The sequence below is a fragment of the Polyodon spathula genome, chromosome 13, assembly GCF_017654505.1.
Source record: "Polyodon spathula isolate WHYD16114869_AA chromosome 13, ASM1765450v1, whole genome shotgun sequence".
Taxonomy (NCBI): domain Eukaryota; kingdom Metazoa; phylum Chordata; class Actinopteri; order Acipenseriformes; family Polyodontidae; genus Polyodon; species Polyodon spathula.
In genome coordinates, this window is record NC_054546.1 from 19858899 (window position 1) to 19877687 (window position 18789).

General features: G+C 38.1%; 1 protein-coding gene across 1 annotated transcript in view; it reads right to left on the reverse strand.

The window, feature by feature from the left end:
* Window positions 1-3786: 3786 nt before the first annotated feature.
* Window positions 3787-18789, reverse strand: part of LOC121326128 (CDK2-associated and cullin domain-containing protein 1-like) — an 87013-nt gene continuing 72010 nt past the window's right edge. Inside the window, exons 7-9 of the mRNA XM_041269306.1 lie at window positions 18329-18467; window positions 12239-12282; window positions 3787-4628 (exon numbers count right to left, since the gene is read on the reverse strand). Coding sequence (XP_041125240.1) covers window positions 4585-4628; window positions 12239-12282; window positions 18329-18467 — 227 coding nt within the window. The 3' untranslated portion in view covers window positions 3787-4584. The remainder of the gene's footprint in view (window positions 4629-12238; window positions 12283-18328; window positions 18468-18789) is intronic.

The following is an 18789-nucleotide window of genomic DNA, read 5'->3' on the forward strand; positions in this document are numbered from 1 at the left end:
AAGCGGCTTGGAACAGCTTTGTCGCAATGGTTCGGGGCTTCCTGGGCAATCACAAGGCCGAAAACTATGTGGAGCTGGTTGAGACTCTGGTGAAGAACTACGGCACAATGGACTGTAGGATGTCCCTCAAAGTCCATATCCTTGATGCTCATCTTGATAAATTCAAGGAGAACATGGGAGCGTACTCGGAAGAGCAAGGCGAGCGCTTCCACCAGGATATACTGGACTTTGAACGCCGCTATCAAGGACAGTATAACGAGAACATGATGGGAGACTACATTTGGGGGCTGATTCGTGAAAGTGATTTACAGTATAATCGTAAATCTCGAAAAACGACTTACTTCTAAATCTTTTGTATTCATTATTGTATTACTTTAGTATAAATACATGTTAATTTGGATTCATATGTTCTTTTTTTCTGACTTTATGTGAACGAAAAGGCCGTTTTCTCATTGGAAATAGGTCAATTTCAAAATATCACTGTCCTGGTCACAAAAGCAAAGTTTGTGGGGAATAATAGCCATTTTCTATACTTTTGAGGCATAAGCAATTACGAAATAACTTACTACCCAGGAACAAAAATTGTGTTACATAGTGTTATGCCATTAAACCACTGCCATTCAGACCATTTTCTCAGTTTTCAATAAAATATAACTGTTCGTTACGTGATAGTCACCGGGTCACCATGCAAGTTTGAAGGCTTCCTTCCCCTCTTTATTCCTCTGTCATTATCCTTGTTACTCAACCTTTCCTTCTCTCCATCCCCCTTTACTCCCTTTCCTTTCCCTGTCCCTGCTCTTCTCCCCTTTTCCCTCACATCACTCCTCCTTGCGCTGTGGACCAGAATAACTATTGTATGTGTTTTAATACGAAGTGGTCTTTTATAGCTGTATCTCTATCCCAAGAAGATACTGCACGTACAGTCCTCTGAAAGAACGCAGTGATAATCTTCAGCTTTGATTTTAACTAAAGTAATTAATGCACCAATTCTAAAACAGAAATCAAAAAGGAATGTAGAATGGTAAATCCCTAAAGATCCCAAAATACCAATATCCCAAAAAGCAGAAAGGTGTGGGATATATGGTGGTTGTTTTACCCCACGTTACAACTCCTTGTTTTATCAAATATATTAACAAAAAATATTAAAGTGCAGTAACTGGTGGTGGGTGTTTGATGCCTGCTTCTTCCCACACAGACCCCTTTCTCACTACACATTGTTTTATACAACAAGCACCGAGTGCTGGCATTTAATAACCTTTTCATTTTCAACACTAGAGTGAAGCTCTTTCAAACCAGGACCAAGGCATTACAGGGAACTACAAAAAGGTCTGGGCTGTTTCAGCTGGGGAAGTAAAAATTGCAGATTGCAGAAAATTACTAGTTTATAATTCAGTGGTGGGTATCCATACATTCTATAACCATACCCTTTAAAGAGTTTTGATTTTGACTGCCAATTTTGCCAACATTTCAATGTCCCCACTGAAAAGGATTCAGGTCGCAAATGCTTCAAAATATTATTTAAAAACAGCTTAATCTGAGTGAGATTGTGGTTCTGCTAATGGCAGGTTGGAAACTGTTTTTAAACCTATGGCTGTTGCCACTTCAACATCTGTATCCCAGAAACAGAAAAACGCTTTCAGTTCTCTCACCTCCCATTTAAATTACCTTATTTTTTTCATTTCCCTTAATAATGTACAGTGTTTGCAATCATTCTGAGTGGCTCTGTGTTACATTGTTCCAGGAGCTGCTTGAAGCTTGTCTGGAGAATTCTAAGTGTTGGGTCTGAATAGCTGCCTTCATTCTATTCCAATCATGTGACAATGGGACCTTTCAACTGCCAGCCGAACCTACTCCATACAGACATATATTCATATAGACATAGAGCAGGTGGGGCTGGGAGAGTTAAAAAGTTGCATGTTTTTAATTGAATGAGGAAGACTGTTCAATCCTGGCTCTTAGGATTCAAGTTCAAAGGTAAAGGAAAAACATTGTAATTCAGTACTGGAGCAGCAGGACCCAGACTCACTCTAAATGATTGGCAAAAAAATAAACATGTTGTCATGATGGAGCTTACAAGCCCAAGCCCAAGCTTGTCAATAACTGCTTTCTCTGGGAAAACACAACTTCTTGGTCAATAAAAGTTGTCGATAAACTGCAGCCTGCAGACTTTCGATGAAGTAAAACCCAACAACTTCTCAAAATCATGAATGGATTACCTTCAAAACTGCAATGTGTCGTTTGTCGGGCCAGTACTGTATCAATGGACTGTGTGCTGTTGCTCAGTCAGTTGCAGTGTAAACAGAGTGCACTGCAGGTCTGAGTGATTGCTGGGTCATCTATGCATGCACTGCAGGTCTGAGTGATTGCTGGTTTATCTGTCAGTGTGCTGAAAGGCTATCAAGAGCATGCAGCACAGCTTGGCACCAGCTCCTGGTTGTAGACCTGCTCTTCTGCTTACCAAGTTTCCTGGCAACCAGTACAGGTTTCAAGATGTCACAAATTTAAGAGAAAGACCTGTTCAAATGAAAATGTTTCTGTGCGAGTCACATTTCTAATCGGCCTCACAGGGCTTGCCACCTGTGTGCTTCAACCGCAAATAGTTAAATTGTTTACTTTTTCCTTTTCATCATGTTTCAATCACTGCTCTTTAGTTCTAGTTGCTTGCCACAACAATATGGAATTCAGGCTAGATCAGGCAAAGTGCCTTTGTATTATTACAGTTGAATCTTGGGAATGGAGGCTGTTCGTAAGTTGGACAGGTCCGTTACTATGAAAATGTGTACACCTGCTCTTACACCATCAAACCGGAGAATAAAACAAGGATACAGCACGGTATTGCAATAATCACATTGTTATGGTTCTAAAGTCCTTAAAACAGTACTATAAATAGAAAAAGGCTAAATTTAAGTTACCATTGAAATCGTAACTGTAGCAAAAACAGAGATTTAAACTTCCAGGAAAACTTGGGTTAACAGTGCTTGTTTTTTGCTTTCATGCAGTTCAGTCATTTAACCTCCTTTGGCTTGAAAAAAAAAAAAAAAAACTATGCTTTGTTTAAAACCAAAATGCTCCAAGTAACATTGCCCATACTTGCTTTGATATCTGCCTCACCTTTCTGGATACATTTGTTGGTACAATAAGTATGCCTTCCCCGTGACCAGCACGCCGCTTATAGGAACGCCTTTCTCGTTGAGTGATTGCACAATTCCTGTTGAAAGTGTGTTCAGTAGATCAGTCAGTTCTCGAGTTTGGTGTTCGTAACTGAGGTTCCACTATAAGTAAGTACTAGCACTGTCTAGTGCACAGTAGTGTATTGCAAGCAAAGCTGAACACTTGGTTTCAATGTGGCACATCACCTGAGGCACAGCAGTGGCACTGGCTCGTGCCCTTTTGGTTTATCTAGCCTTGGTTACATATATCTGGAGGCAGGCAAATAGAACTGATGAGCAGCTCCAGAACTCAGTGAAAGCACCTTAAAACAAAATGTCACTAACTTCTGAAATATCTAGTCTTACCCACAGAGGTAGTTCTAATACCACTGTGGATAGGGAACAACAAACACAAAGTAATTCAGGAAGAATGTCTAGCTTTAAAAGCAAAACAGAAGGAAAGCAAAACATCATAAAATCTGAAAAACTATTTACAATGATTACAGTAAGAATAACAAAATCAATAAAACCCTGAAGAACAGGTGTAATCATGGTCTTACTGCTTAAGAGTACAATTTTCATTTTTATGATATATATGTGTAAAAAAAAATTAATAAAATAAAAATCATGAAGCACATTGGAAACGAATACCATGTTTTAATGAACCTCAGTGCAGGATGTGCTGCAGCTGAATAACACACCACTAAAGAGCTAAGAAGCTGAACATAGTCGCTAATTGGTCATTTGTGCCTTCTATCCATTATCAACCAATTCAAGTTACATCACAAGTCACATGATACACTGCTGCTTCCACTGTTGATAAGGGGAGAAAACATTGAGGATGCCATTGTGTTACTTGTAAAGACAGTACAGATTGAAAGTTCTTCAGCAAAAGGCAAATTCGTACACCTTGAAACGTCACTGCAACTCTTTCAGCTTCCAAAGCATTTTAAGCATCTTCTTTCTTTTTATTACAAGAAAAATCCAGAGAGGCTATGGTTGAAAAAGTATGGATGTTAAGAGTACTGTTGATTTAAATTGACCAGTTTTTTTTTTTTTTCGTTACAAAGTCACCTCCCTCCAAAATAAAAATGAAACAAAAACATTTTACAGGATTTCATTTTTCTCCAGAAAGCTGGCTATCTGCGATTTCTCTGCAGTTTTATTTTATTAAAATATTTAAATCCACGAATCACTGGCCACACCGACCACAGTCCCTGCAAACCCTCAGAAATCCACTAAAAAAATCCAGCAGTCTTATCAGGAGTCCAGTTGTTAGGACACTAAAGAACAGAGCACAGCATCACCGATTCCTGTTTCTCTGGTTGAGCTCAGTGAATGGAGTCTCTCCAGGGCCTCAATCAGTTCTCTGTTCTGAGTTTCTTCCCAGTATCCAGTTGTGCTGTGCAGAAAAAGTCAGATTGGCATATCTCCCCTATCTGTACCCTCTGGAGGTGGCATAAGAAGACGAGGACCCATCTGAAATAGGAGCACAGTGGAAGAGTTCAGATTAGGACAGGCACCTTGTACATTATATTAACTTTCTCATGTCCCTTGTTGTTTTGCCCAGGTCTTCAAGATTGCACAATTAATAGGATTATGGCTGCAATCCTGCTACCAAATGATATATGTAAAGCAGATTTAAAAAATAAACAAATATTGGAGAATAAAGTATATATGCATTTATCACACCATTTTGACTTGCTTGGTTTGTTGCTGTGCTTCATCTTTCAGGGCACTTGGTGCTGTTTTGAAATTCTGACTGAAATCTCAGCCGAACAGTTCGACTGCCAAGCCCCCTGACAACGAGAAGGTGACAAACTCGGCAGCACTGTATCGACTACAAAGTGGTTTACATTTATGTGGCTTGAATAGTATTGGCAGCCAAAACAGACCGAGATGTTCTCAACTAAATGTGGGCTTGCCTCGTTAGTCCAATGTCTGCAAGGATCTTCCTGCAAATCAAATAATACTGGCAGGTGCCTGAAACTTCTCATGGCTTTACATTCAGCATGTAGCAGGTACCAGGAATCGGCATTGTAGAGCTACATGCATGGGTTCAGGCAGGGAACAAATACCTATTACACAGGATGTAAATGTATACCTGTGGTGGCAGGATCAATTGTCCTCAACCAAGTCAAATAAAAAAAAAAAATAACTGAATAATATCTACAGAGTGTATTTTACAGGCTGTTTTTAATGGCTACTGTACCAAATCACCAATCTTGTATTTAATGGCTTAGTTAAATGCTATTGATAAACCAGGATATTCATTTAAAAGCCTAACACAACACTTATTCCTGAAAATGGTTACGCTTAATATAACCCTAATTGAAATCTTCATATTACATTCTTTTTATATCTGGAACTGTACTTTGTGTAAAACACGCCCATGCTCACACTTGTTCATCAATCAGAATTTATAAATGACTATCAAAAACATATCATGCAAAGGAAACCAATGTAAAAATGTCTTAAATGAATAACACACATTCTACTGCACAAAAGAGCATATCTCTCCTTTCCTTAAGTGATGGGGCACCAGGTTTATTTTACTTCCAAGAGATTTTCTGTTACTGCAATATATGCAAACTAAAATATGCAAACCCAGAGATGCCAATACTTGACAGTGAACAAAACAGCACCTGCCAAGCAAAACTACGTAAAAGGTGTTTTTTTCTTTTGTTTTTTTTTTTTTTTTGACAAGTAAAACTTGATGAAAGTATCCAGTCAAATAAAGTGGAGGTAAAATATATATTTAGTTTCAAGTGAAATCTGTTTTTTCTTACCTGTTCAAAAGGGCTTAAATGTTGTACAGAATGGCTTTTCTTTTAATGTTCTTGTTCCTTTGTATCTCAAATGCAACTTGTTTACATCAGAAAGTCACTCCCTTTTAATTGTTAAAGGTCAATTGTTCTTGTTAGTTTCTATTTTTGTGGCACCTTCCTTTCCCTTCTGTTTTTTTGAGCTTTAATAATAATAATAATAATAATAATAATAATAATAATAATAATAATAATAATAATCATTGAACCTATAAAAGAAGCCACACAAAATACTTTGTGCGGGCTTTCTGCTCTTCAACTGGTGGGAATCATCCACGACTTTGAGCTTATTTGCAATACTAAGCATTTGATATTGTAAATGTTTATTTTAAGCACAAAGTTTTCTGCTTTATTTTATGTTATCATGGAAAAAATGTAAGAAAATATAGTGCTAATAAAAACAACACTACTTGCTTATGTCATGTAAGTTTAATAAAAAAAAAAAACAAAAGTCCATGGTACTGTGTTGAAAAAAATAAAAATTAAAAAATATATATATATATATATATATATATATATATATATATATATATATATCTTATATATATATTCTATTAATAAAGTTTAAAATGACCTCTTGATTTTTCACTTTTCTATGGGAATCAAATCTCTGGCAACTTCTTGCTTTTCAAAAGATGCTTGTTTAAACATGGGGTGTCTTTTATAATTTGCTGGATCACCATCTTTGTCTCCATCAACATCAGGTCGCAAGAAAATGCAGACGACAAGCTGTAGTTACTGCGACAAGTATTTATTATGTCTACATGTTTTCTGCAGAGAATATGGCTTCCCAGTGCTTTGTACCCTCTTGATCCATAATCTGTGGTTCGCATAACTGGTACGCAGGTACCGTCAGTGTATATTTAACAGGAAAGCATTTATAATAAAGGCAGAGGTGGTGCTCACCGTTTGAAGGCGAGCTATACCTGCCTAATGTATGGATTATTCCAGGAGAGTGGGGGGTCTATAGGCTTTGTTAACAATGTTGCTCGCTGCACAAGTGAAATATATATATATATCTCTTAACTTTACATCAGCACCCTCCTTCCATTCCATTATGTTCGCCATTTTCTGCAATGTGAACAGTAGAACTGCACCATAACTGTTTAATTCACAGTACTTGTTTGTGGACGAATGAAATAGCAACTTGCCAAGACAGTCGTCTGCAAACACTAATGGGGTACGTAATGTAAAAACAACCGACTTAATGAAATTGTGCCTTATTTTTTTATTTTTTTTGTTTTGTTTTTTATATATATATATATATATATATATATATATATATATATATATATATATATATATACATATACTGAACAAAAATATAAACGCAACATGTAACAATTCCAAAGATTTTACTGAGTTACAGTTCATATAAGGAAATCAGTCAATTGAAATAAATTCATTAGGCCCTAATCTATCGATTTCACATGACTGGGAATACAGATATGCATCTGTTGGTCACAGATACCTAAAAAAAAAAAGGTAGGGGCGTGGATCAGAAAACCAGTCAGTATCTGGTGTGACCACCATTTGCATAGAGTTGATCAGGCTGTTGATTGTGGCCTGTGGAATGTTTTCCCACTCCTCTTCAATGGCTGTGCAAAGTTATTGGATATTGGCGGGAACTGGAACACGCTGTCATACATGTCGATCCAGAGCATCCCAAACATGCTCAATGAGTGACATGTCTGGTGAGTATGCAGGCCATGGAAGAACTGGGACATTTTCAGCTTCTAGGAATTGTATACAGATTCTTGCGACATGGGGCCGTGTATTATCATGCTGAAACATGAGGTGATGGAGGCGGATGAATGGCACAACAATGGGCCTCAGGATCTCGTCACGGTATCTCTGTGCATTCAAACTGATAAAATGCAATTGTGTTCGTTGTCAGTAGCTTATGCCTGCCCATACCATAACCCCACCGCCACCATGAAGCACTCTGTTCACAACGTTGACATCAGCAAACCGCTCGCCCACACAACGACATACACGCTGTCTGCCATCTGCCCAGTACAGTTGAAACTGGGATTCATCCGTGAAGAGCACACTTCTCCAGCGTGCCAGTGGCCATCGAAGGTGAAAGCATTTGCCCACTGAAGTCGGTTACGACGCCGAACTACAGTCAGGTCATGACCCTGGTGAGGACGACGAGCACGCAGATGAGCTTCCCTGAGACGGTTTCTGACAGTTTGTGCAAAAATTCTTCGGTTGTGCAAACCCACAGTTTCATCAGCTGTCCGGGTGGCTGGTCTCAGACGATCCCGCAGGTGAAGAAGCCGGATGTGGAGGTCCTGGGCTGGCATGGTTACACGTGGTCTGCGGTTGTGAGGCCGGTTGGACGTACTGCCAAATTCTCTAAAACGACGTTGGAGGTGGCTTATGGTAGAGAAATGAACATTCAATTCTCTGGCAACAGCTCTGGTGGACATTCCTGCAGTCAGCATGCTAATTGCACACTGCCTCAAAACTTGAGACATCTGTGGCATTGTGTTGTGTGACAAAACTGCACATTTTAGAGTGGCCTTTTATTGTCCCCAGCACAAGGTGCACCTGTGTAAAGATCATGCTGTTTAATCAGCTTCTTGATATGCCACACCTGTCAGGTGGATGGATTATCTTGGCAAAGGAGAAATGCTCACTAACAGGAATGTAAACAAATTTGTGCACAAAATTTGAGAGAAATAAGCTTTTTGTGCGTATGGAAAATTTCTGGGATCTTTTATTTCAGCTCATGAAACATGGGACCAACACTACATGTTGCGTTTATATTTTTGTTCATATGTGTGTGTGTGTGTATATGTATATATACACACACACATATACATATATATATATATATATATATATATATATATATATATATATATATATATATATATATATATATATATATATATACACACACACACACACACACACACACACAGTGCCTTGCAAAAGTATTCAGACCCCTGACCAATTCTTTCATATTACTGAATTACAAATGGTACATTGAAATTTCGTTCTGTTTGATATTTTATTTTAAAACACTTAAACTCAAAATCAGTTATTGTAAGGTGACATTGGTTTTATGTTGGGAAATATTTTTAAGAAAAATAAAAAACTGAAATATCTTGCTTGCATAAGTATTCAACCCCCACACATTAATATTTGGTAGAGCCACCTTTCGCTGCAATAACAGCTTTAAGTCTTTTGGGGTAAGTATGTACCAGCTTTGCACACAGTGTCGGAGTGATTTTGGCCCATTCTTCTTGGCAGATTTGCTCCAGGTTGTTCAGGTTGGTTGGACGACACTTGTGGACCGCAATTTTCAAATAGTGCCACAGATTCTCAATGGGATTGAGATCAGGACTTTGACTGGGCCACTGTAGGACATTCACCTTTTTGTTCTTGAGCCACTCCAATGTTGCTTTGGCCTTGTGCTTGGGATCATTGTCCTGCTGAAAGGTGAATTTCCTCCCAAGCTTCAGTTTTTTAGCGGACTGAAGCAGATTCTCTTGCAGTATTTTCCTGTATTTTGCTCCATCCATTCTTCCTTTAATTGTAACAAGATGCCCAGTCCCTGCTGATGAGAAGCATCCCCACAGCATGATGCTGCCACCACCATACTTCACTGTAGGGATGGTGTGTCTTGAGGCATGGGCAGTGTTAGGTTTGTGCCACACATAGCGCTTTGAGTTTTGGCCAAAAAGCTCTATCTTGGTCTCATCTGACCACAAAACCTTTTCCCACATCGCAGCTGGGTCACTCTCATGCTTTCTGGCAAACTCCAGACGTGCTTTCAGATGGTACTTTTTGAGTAACGGCTTCTTTCTTGCCACCCTCCCATACAGGCCAGTGTTATGCAGAGCTCTTGATATGGTTGACTGGTGCACCATTACTCCACTCCCAGCCACTGAACTCTGTAGCTCCTTCAAAGTGATTGTTGGCCTCTCTGTGGCTTCTCTCACAAGTCTCCTTCTTGTTTGAGCGCTGAGTTTTGAGGGACGGCCTTTTCTTGGCAGTGCCTGGGTGGTGTGATGCAGCTTCCACTTCCTGATTATTGATCCAACTGTGCTCACTGGGATATCCAAACACTTGGATATTATTTTGTACCCTTTCCCTAATCTATGCATTTGTATTACTTTATCTCTAACTTCTGTAGAATGCTCTTTGGTCTTCATTTTCCTTCAGATTCACAGCCTTACCAATGATCCTTCAACAGTGGGGTTTTTATCCAGAAAATGTGACAGCAATTTTAATGGTTCACAGGTGGAGGCCAATGGTAAGGTAATTGTGTCCTCGTTAGGGCAATTTCTTTCATCGGTGCAAACTGGGAGCTTCCACAGCACAGGGGTTGAATACTTATGCAAGCAAGATATTTCAGTTTTTTATTTTTCTTAAAAATATTTCCTAACATAAAACCAACATCACCTTACAATAATTGATTCTGAGTTTAACAATAAAATATCAAACAGAACGAAATTTCAATGTACCATTTGTAATTCGGTAATATGAGAGAATTGGTCAAGGGTCTGAATACTTTTGCAAGGCACTGTATATATATATATATATATATATATATATATATATATATATATATATATATATATATATATATATAAACAAAAAAAAAACAACCTCATCAACTGTCACAAATGTGTTAATTGCTCAAAAAAATGAAAGATTAAACATAAATAAATAAATAAATAAATAAAATCATCATAAAAATGGGGAAAAAGTTTTCCCCCTGGATCTGCATCAGACGGGTAAAAGCAGAAAACCTCCAATCAGCAGAGATTTTTCACCTCTGCCTATTTGAATACACAGGGGCCAACATTTTCGTGTATTCGAATACCCAAAATAAAGAACAAAAGGCAAATATGTATGTGTACTACAGCAGACAGCATAAAAAGTGTAAGCCAATAAAATTTAAGTTCACTCTTCGGAGGAGCCGGCCGGGTTCATGGAGTATACAAACATTGTCCAAACACTGTTCAAGTTACTTGGTTTATTCAATAATCTGTAAATAATTCAAAACAAGAAACATACCTGGTTGTACTTTTAATGGTCAGTGCTAATGTTGACGTTACTCCACCCATTCACAGTAAGTCAACAGTAGATTAGGGTGACCACCTTTTCAAAATGCAAAAACGGGACATTATTTACATTTTTTTTTACTGTTTCCCCCTGAGAGCATGAGGGGACAGGGAGGACAGGGACAACTATGTGGACTATTTGGTTGTCACTGTAGTTGCTTTTCTGTCTTTATGGCAGCGCGCTGTGTTTATTCATTTTTCAAAAGGGAAACTCAGGAAAGAACAGAAATGCAGTACTCTGACTGAAACACTTTACAGCATGTTGATGCAGAGTCGTTATCGGCATGAGATGAGATGAGATATCGGTGTGGTTAGTTGTGTGTACCATGTGAAAGATTTCTGGGACCGTGCTTGGATATATACATACATTTTTTTTTTTTTTTTTTTTTTTTTTTTAATTGTTTAACTGCCGAGCAAAATAATGCAGCAGCGGCGGTGCTGTGATGCACTATAAACAGATATGCTATGGTTTGACTGTGGCGCTAAACTGTAAGACTGCACTGTGTTTATGGATTCGGGACAAATGCCGTCCCCGAGGCATTAAGCTCGGAACCGGGACTTGATCTTTACACTTCGGGACTGTCCCGCGCAATTAGGGACAGGTGGTCACCCTGCAGTAGATGTTTTACATTGTACTGCAGACCAGAGAGTTAAAAAAAATACTTTCACACTGTTTTCTGTGTCATTGCGGTGTTCTGCTTACCTTACGTCTTTATACTCAATATAAAGCTAAATTAGCATTGTATTTTAATGTTACTAAAAGTTCCTTTTCAGCACTTGCTATATTAATTTGTTTACCCATTTAAAGTTAGCCGGTGATGTGCTCCCGGAAGCTGTTTCATGGCTGCCTAGCAACAGCGGCTGTGTGCAGTCATTACAGGGTAACTCAAGCGGGGGATCTGTTAACATTAGCTGAAAACATGGCAAAAATGTGGCAACAATTTCAAACAAGTTTTTCCAGACTTCATTTTCACTTTGACTGAAGTCCACTAATCTTGCCACCACACTGTAGATTCCTGTAGCATGTGCAACTGGCTAGTTAGCAGCTGTACTGTACACACTGCACAAGAGAAGAACTAGTGAGAACATGGTTACACTAACAAAGTCTGAACACTATCTGCTGTTTCAGTCTTTGTTGTTTATTTCATCATTAAAGTGGACAGGATTGGATTTTACTTACTGTAGGCTAGCTCTTCACCGGCCCTTTTCCGCGACTGGTCGCCCCTGAAAAACAAGTTTAAAATTGTCAGGTAACGGGACCATAAGTTGGAGACACTCTCCTAATTCATGCCGCAAGTCCAGGCTTCTCTTGCCTGAGACTTATGAGACAGATCTGTTTTGATCTCCCACAATCAGAAACTGCAGTGTGTTTTCTGGCACATCCTATCAATACATTAATCTAGCCCAGTTTTCAAACACACCTGACTAGGTTCCTGGCAGAGCTTTTTATGCCATGGCATTCTAAACATTTTAAAATCAATTTCTTACTTCTTTTCAGAACAAACTCATCACTGGCCCATTGTCATCTTTGTAATCCTGGTACCTATTCACTTCCTGTGTTGAAGGTGACAAGGTCATCGTTCAATAAGAAAATCAGGAAATCAATAAGTACCCAGAAGCAACAACCACTTTTAATTCAAGTTATCTTTGATGTGGCTGCATGCCCCACTATAAAGTTAAAAGAAAAAGTAAAGAACTAAAAGGGTTCGGGTTAAAAAGCCTGGGAAGTTGTTTTTCTGCTTAATTTATACATTTAAATATATGGACTAACATAACAAATGCAAAGATCAGATAAAGTTAAAACAGTAAAGTTTTAGTTAACTAAAATTAACGAAAATAAAAAGAATATAAGCAGGGTGATTAGAAAGTTAGTTTATCACATAAATGCACCATATCTCAAAAGGTAGGGCATAGGGTTAGGGTTAGGGCACAGGAAGGTGAAATTGCATACAGTTAGGGGAACCATGGGTCCGCAAACGCCACATTTATAAATTGTCACCAGGGGGCACAACTATGACCTACCTCTGACAATATGTGTTCAATATGTGCTCCTCCATGATCCAGAATGAACTGCATTTGTGTGGCAACAGACATTACAGCAGCATTACACATCTCATCAGGTGTGCTGGCCACCTCCCGGACAGTGGCACCCTTGAGGTGTGGAATTGTGCAAGGGTTCCCTCAGTACACGCGTGACTTTAGCGACAACTTCGGTTGGTGTCGGTGGTCTGCCGCTACTAGGCTTTTCACAACATGTTTCCTATTTATTTATTTTTTTGATTAATTTATGAACAGCAACTCTTGAACATGGCCTATTGCCGATGTTATGCACTCTACGGTATTCAATGACAGCTACCTCGACATTGCTTCCTTTGCTGTAAAAAAACTTGACCAGTTCACCTCTCTGCACATGTTGCTTGACTGAGCTGCATTGCGAGTGACAGAACTATTTACCCACAGTACTGTAGTATGGAAATACACAGCAGTAACTAGTGACGCCCACTAGTGACACATGTATAACTGAGGCATTTGCGTCCCCATGGTTCCCTTAACAACCGTATGCAATTTCCCCTTCCTATGCCCTACTGTTGGTGAGATATGGTGCTTTGATGTGGTAAACATTTTTTTTTGTTTCTGGCACAGAAAAATGTCATTCCGGTAAACCCCAAATGATATTGTAGCATGGCTCCCTGATTTTTCCCACCTTCTTATTTTTAATTTCATACTTATTATGTATGCGACTTCTGTATAAAGAAATTCTTTGATGCTCCTTGTAAGCTTCTGGCAGAGACATACATTTGCATTATTATTATGTTTCTGCACTTTGTGTCCACATGATTGATAATGTTTCAAAGCAACAGCCCACAATATAAAACAAAAACAAAATGTTCATTGAACATACTATTAAAATTAAAAGAATTTTCAACTGAAGTACTGCCTAATGGAAGTTTTAGTTAAAGTAGTTCCACCATCATGGAAACTGCTTTCAGTTTCCATTAAAATAAACAACATGTTTTATGAATGTAAATATGCGCATAGAACACAGTGTGCTCAAAGATAATGCACATCATCAAAAACAAGTATAAATATTAGAAAAATGCTTTTGCCTTTCTTTTACATTCATTTGTGGTTTGATAGGAACTAGTTTATAATGTATATAAGCAATGCATATGCATACATTACTAGGAACTAGATTAGCTATTATTTCTGAGGTAGATACTGTAGCTAAGAATATAACGTGCACCTTTTTACCAATTTTAGAAGCAGGATGTGCGTTATGCAAGAGACACGACATACTAGTATCACAATTTACAACCTATTTGAATACAAACCTGACTTTCATCATAAGTTAATGCTGCAGTCCAGTCAAAACTTTCTTTGTGAAAAAACTAAAACTAAAGATTTTATATTGGAATTGTCTGACCTTACAACAAGCGTACAGTTTATGCTTCACTGATACACTGAAAAGCCTTTCTCTTTGCTTTACCCCTCTGCTTTCAGAAAACCTAAGGGGTACATTTCACAAGAGGAGTGGGTTCTGAAAGCGGTGAGCTCTGATAAATGTTACATGAAACTGCTCAGTCACAACAGAGACCGCAAAGGAAATCACAGGCATGTTAGACTCACATTTTTGAGATTAGATTAGGTTTGGGCTAGTGGCACATTAAGCAAGCAATCATTGAATCCCAACTCAGCCTCTTTGTAAAGAAGACATGTTTAACCAAATTCCAAGGCAGACCTGTGCTTTCCATACAGTATGGGAGGGTCAATAATCATTTCCAGGCGAGTACATCGAACGCTATGCTAAGCAAGCCTTGAACCCTGGTGCACCCGTACTGAAGAAGTCCACTCAGACCTTGATAAAGTTCTGCTCAACCCTCATCTCTCCCGTCTCATGCTCAGGACTAAATCGTAAAATAAATCCTACATTTACAGTGTTGGGAGGGCATTTTTCATGGACATAGCTAAGCAAATTCTCTACTTTGCGTTACGCATTCGCATTTTTATGTGCATTGATATACTTGACCTACAATCTGCAAAAAACTCACAGATTTCACAGCATAAACCATAAACTGTTAGAGTACTGAAAAACAGTTATCTAAGAAAAGGAACCACACAAATCATCTTCCCTTTATGGTACATGGTTGTTCAAAGGGGATCTTGAGAGTGCCTCAAGTACCATGAGGAAACTGACAATTTGGATGAGCACACCCAAACTGTCAGTACATTTTAAATCTGTTTCGTGCACTTCATTGCAAAAATAACAAAGCTAGTATCATATGTCCCTTGCACCTTAAAGGGTTATATGAATCTCTGTTTGCAAACAATGCTTTCACAATGTGTTGCACTGGCTTGGTCATTTCACCTCAAAATTGTGCCCACTCCTTCAACAATTTCTTTCCTGTCATTAACCGAGCAGCTGCTTCCCCTATTGACTGACATGCTTTGACCCAGGAGATGCTACTAAATGTGAAATGACCCATGAGGTGCAAGTGTAACATATTTCCTATTAGAAAACAGGTAATGGGACAGAAAAAGAAATGGGAATTCTAACACTTACTCTCTAATGTTATTATGGCAGCTTCTTTAAACAGAATTCCATGACAATTTCCTTGGAAAAGATTAATAAAAAACGGTCGAAGACAAGCTCACCCAATGATCTTGATAATGAAGCTCTACCTATGAGCTCATCCAATGATCTACAAGCTGTCTATTAGTCAGCATGTTGTTCTGCTCTAGTCATTGTAACATGTTGTTTATATTAGAGCTGCACTATGCCTACACCCACAGACAGTTCTGGGACCAGGATGTTAATTGTGAAGTGCTGTGTTTACTAAGAAAACAAGGTCTATATTTAAACTAAGTTAGTGAGAGTAATGCTGATGTCCAAATCAAAGAAGCTATTTATTGAAGACATTCAGTTAACATTGTTATGAAAAGGTCCCAGTGTACAGAGCTGAAGGTAGGCCTGTATTGCACACAAAAAGTCAATGCGACTGTTTTTCTTATTTAATGTCCTCAGGAGATGACAGTATCTTTCCTCCCTCGGGTTCCAATGCCAAGCATGGTCAGCAGGATTACCTGAGCCTGTGACCTGCTGCACATGAGCTACAGCAATAGAACTCCCATCATGTGCTCTTGCATGTTTGTGGAAGTACAAAAAATAAGAACCAGTTCACTGTTAAGCCCCTGGAGAAGGAGGCGAGTGGGCTGTTTATGGGCATCCTCGTGAGTGAATTAAACACAGCACTCCATGAATCTCAATGGAATTTTTTTTTTGATACATCAAGCACAATTTATGATGGGAAAGAAAGAAAGAAAGAAAGAAAGAAAGTAAGTAAAGGAATAACCTTACATTTACTTTGATCAAACACTTTTGTTGGATTTGAATGACAGGAAGAAAGATTCCATGATTCAATGATTTAAAAAAAAAAAAAATCACTTGTGCAGTGAATACGGAAGTTATTTACTTGTATTTCTCTCAACAGTTTTCCACTAGAAGTCTCTCAATGTGTTTTCTTTGTGGCATATGAGAAAAAATGCCTGCAGATCAAATTTATTTATGTCTCGGGGGAAGCTTACACACAGCCAGCCAAAGTCATACACCTTGATATATATACAACATAAACTATTAACTATAATATTTACATAACCTCTGTATTTTGCAATTGGGTAGCTACATTTCAATAAAAAAAAAAAACACTGTTTTACAAACATGAAATACTACTTTTAGATTATCCCAAATCCCTCAAAATTGAATTCTGTATCATTCTAACAATCTTTAGACTTTTGATTGCCGATTGTGATGTATAACGAAAAGAACAAGGTAATCCTTGTGGATCGTACATACAAACTGTGAATTTTTTAATATTATTTATATCAATATTTTAGAAGGGTGATAAACAATTTTTTTTTTTTTTAAATCCACCATTATAAAAAGTATACATTTTGAATTGAAAAATAGATGTTACACTATGAATGAGTACTGTAGTTCTTCAAATGAGGATAACCAAAGGGGTAAATAATGGAGGTTGTTAACATCTATCCTGATGAGTGAAATAACCACAGAATGCTACAAAGGGTCACAGTGTATTCTGTTTATATAGCAGGAATAATGCTGTACAACAAAGTATGTTTAAACTGAATTAAACAACTGAATTCTGAGAATTATTTTCCTCAGATCAAGCTCCTCATCTGTGCATCTGTAACTCTCAGTGCAGCTGTGGCCTCGGGACAGATAACACTTTTGTGTTCACATAAATTAATAAGCTGTTTTGAGCCTATGTGCAAACCACTGACTTTTGTTAAAAGTGACATGCTATAACTTTAGGTAAGTGTCACAGAACGCATAATACACTATTGGAACACGTAAGCTTTTTCTGATAACCACGTACCTTGTGTGGTGCAGTGAACACATTCTTCCAGGTAAATTGTCCTTATTGTTTCATCAGTCTTTGTTCCTTTTCCATTATATTATTGTTACTTATGCTTCCCATTTAAATGGTAAAGAAAGCATTAAAACTGTCTGTCTTGTATTTAATGTAAGCTCTGAATCAACACAGGGTTAATAAACTCTTAAAAGTAAGCTGTACATAGCTGGTGCACATCAGCCGTTTGCAATCACCAGCCTTGTTGTTCGACCTTGTGATGTGTGGGTATAGCGATTTGCTGCCTGTGGGAACTGAGCAAAACTAATATCATTGTTCTTAAATCTAACTTGTTATCTTGGTTTTTTTGTCTCACAGCATGCATCATGCTAGGGAAATAAGACCAAATTTGGTCAAGGAAATTACATAAGCTAGCTGTATATTTGTGCTGTACGAAGTAATTTCTTTGGTCAGGTTCGGTCAGCTCAGCTCAGAAACTAACATCTACACTGATGCCAGCTCAGAACACCATCAGCTGAGACTTGTATGTGAGATCACTGATGTATCACCCTTGATTTGCTTTGTTCCTGCTTGCATTTTGATTCCTGAATAAACCATTTTTGATTAACCTTACCTGAAGAAGATTAATTATTTAAGAAGAAATCAAACCTCTTACACCTGTGATCGTAAACCTTGTGAATACCAGTGCACACCCTCTCACAAAACCTCACACTTTGACAAACTCGCATACTCACTCTCACACACACACATAGAAACTCACATATTCTCTCTCACACTCACATACACACTCTCTCACAAACTCACTCTCTCTCTCTCTCACAAGCTCACATACTCTCAGACTGCTCAAACACACTGAAGTCAATCTAACTGCACGTGGTTACCTGGTAAAACCGTTCTGCATTAGTTCCCTTTGAAGTTTCTGGTCCTGCGCTGCGTACACTGACAGCTCTGACTCCAGTGCTGGTGGAAGGATGTTGGGAATAAAATTGGAAAATAGGGTTGGCGCCAGCTGTACCCACTCTGTAAAAGAAAATAAATGGACTGGTTATAGCAAAGACATTTTACCTTAAAAGAAAAGCGCACATGTGGTTTTTATTTGTTGTTTCTTAGAACTTATTTAGTATTTTAGTCTTGGTTTAGATTGCAAATCCTGCAAGAGAAATCAATCAATCAGAGTAAAGGATTAATTAAAATTACAATACATCATATCCTGTGTACTGCTGTCATCCTGTACATACGGCATAGTAAAAAAATAAAAATAAAATATTACTTGATGTTTAATAGTTAATAATTAGTTCTTCCTTTTTATGTGTTTTAAGTTAATACATTCTGTGTAGGTGCC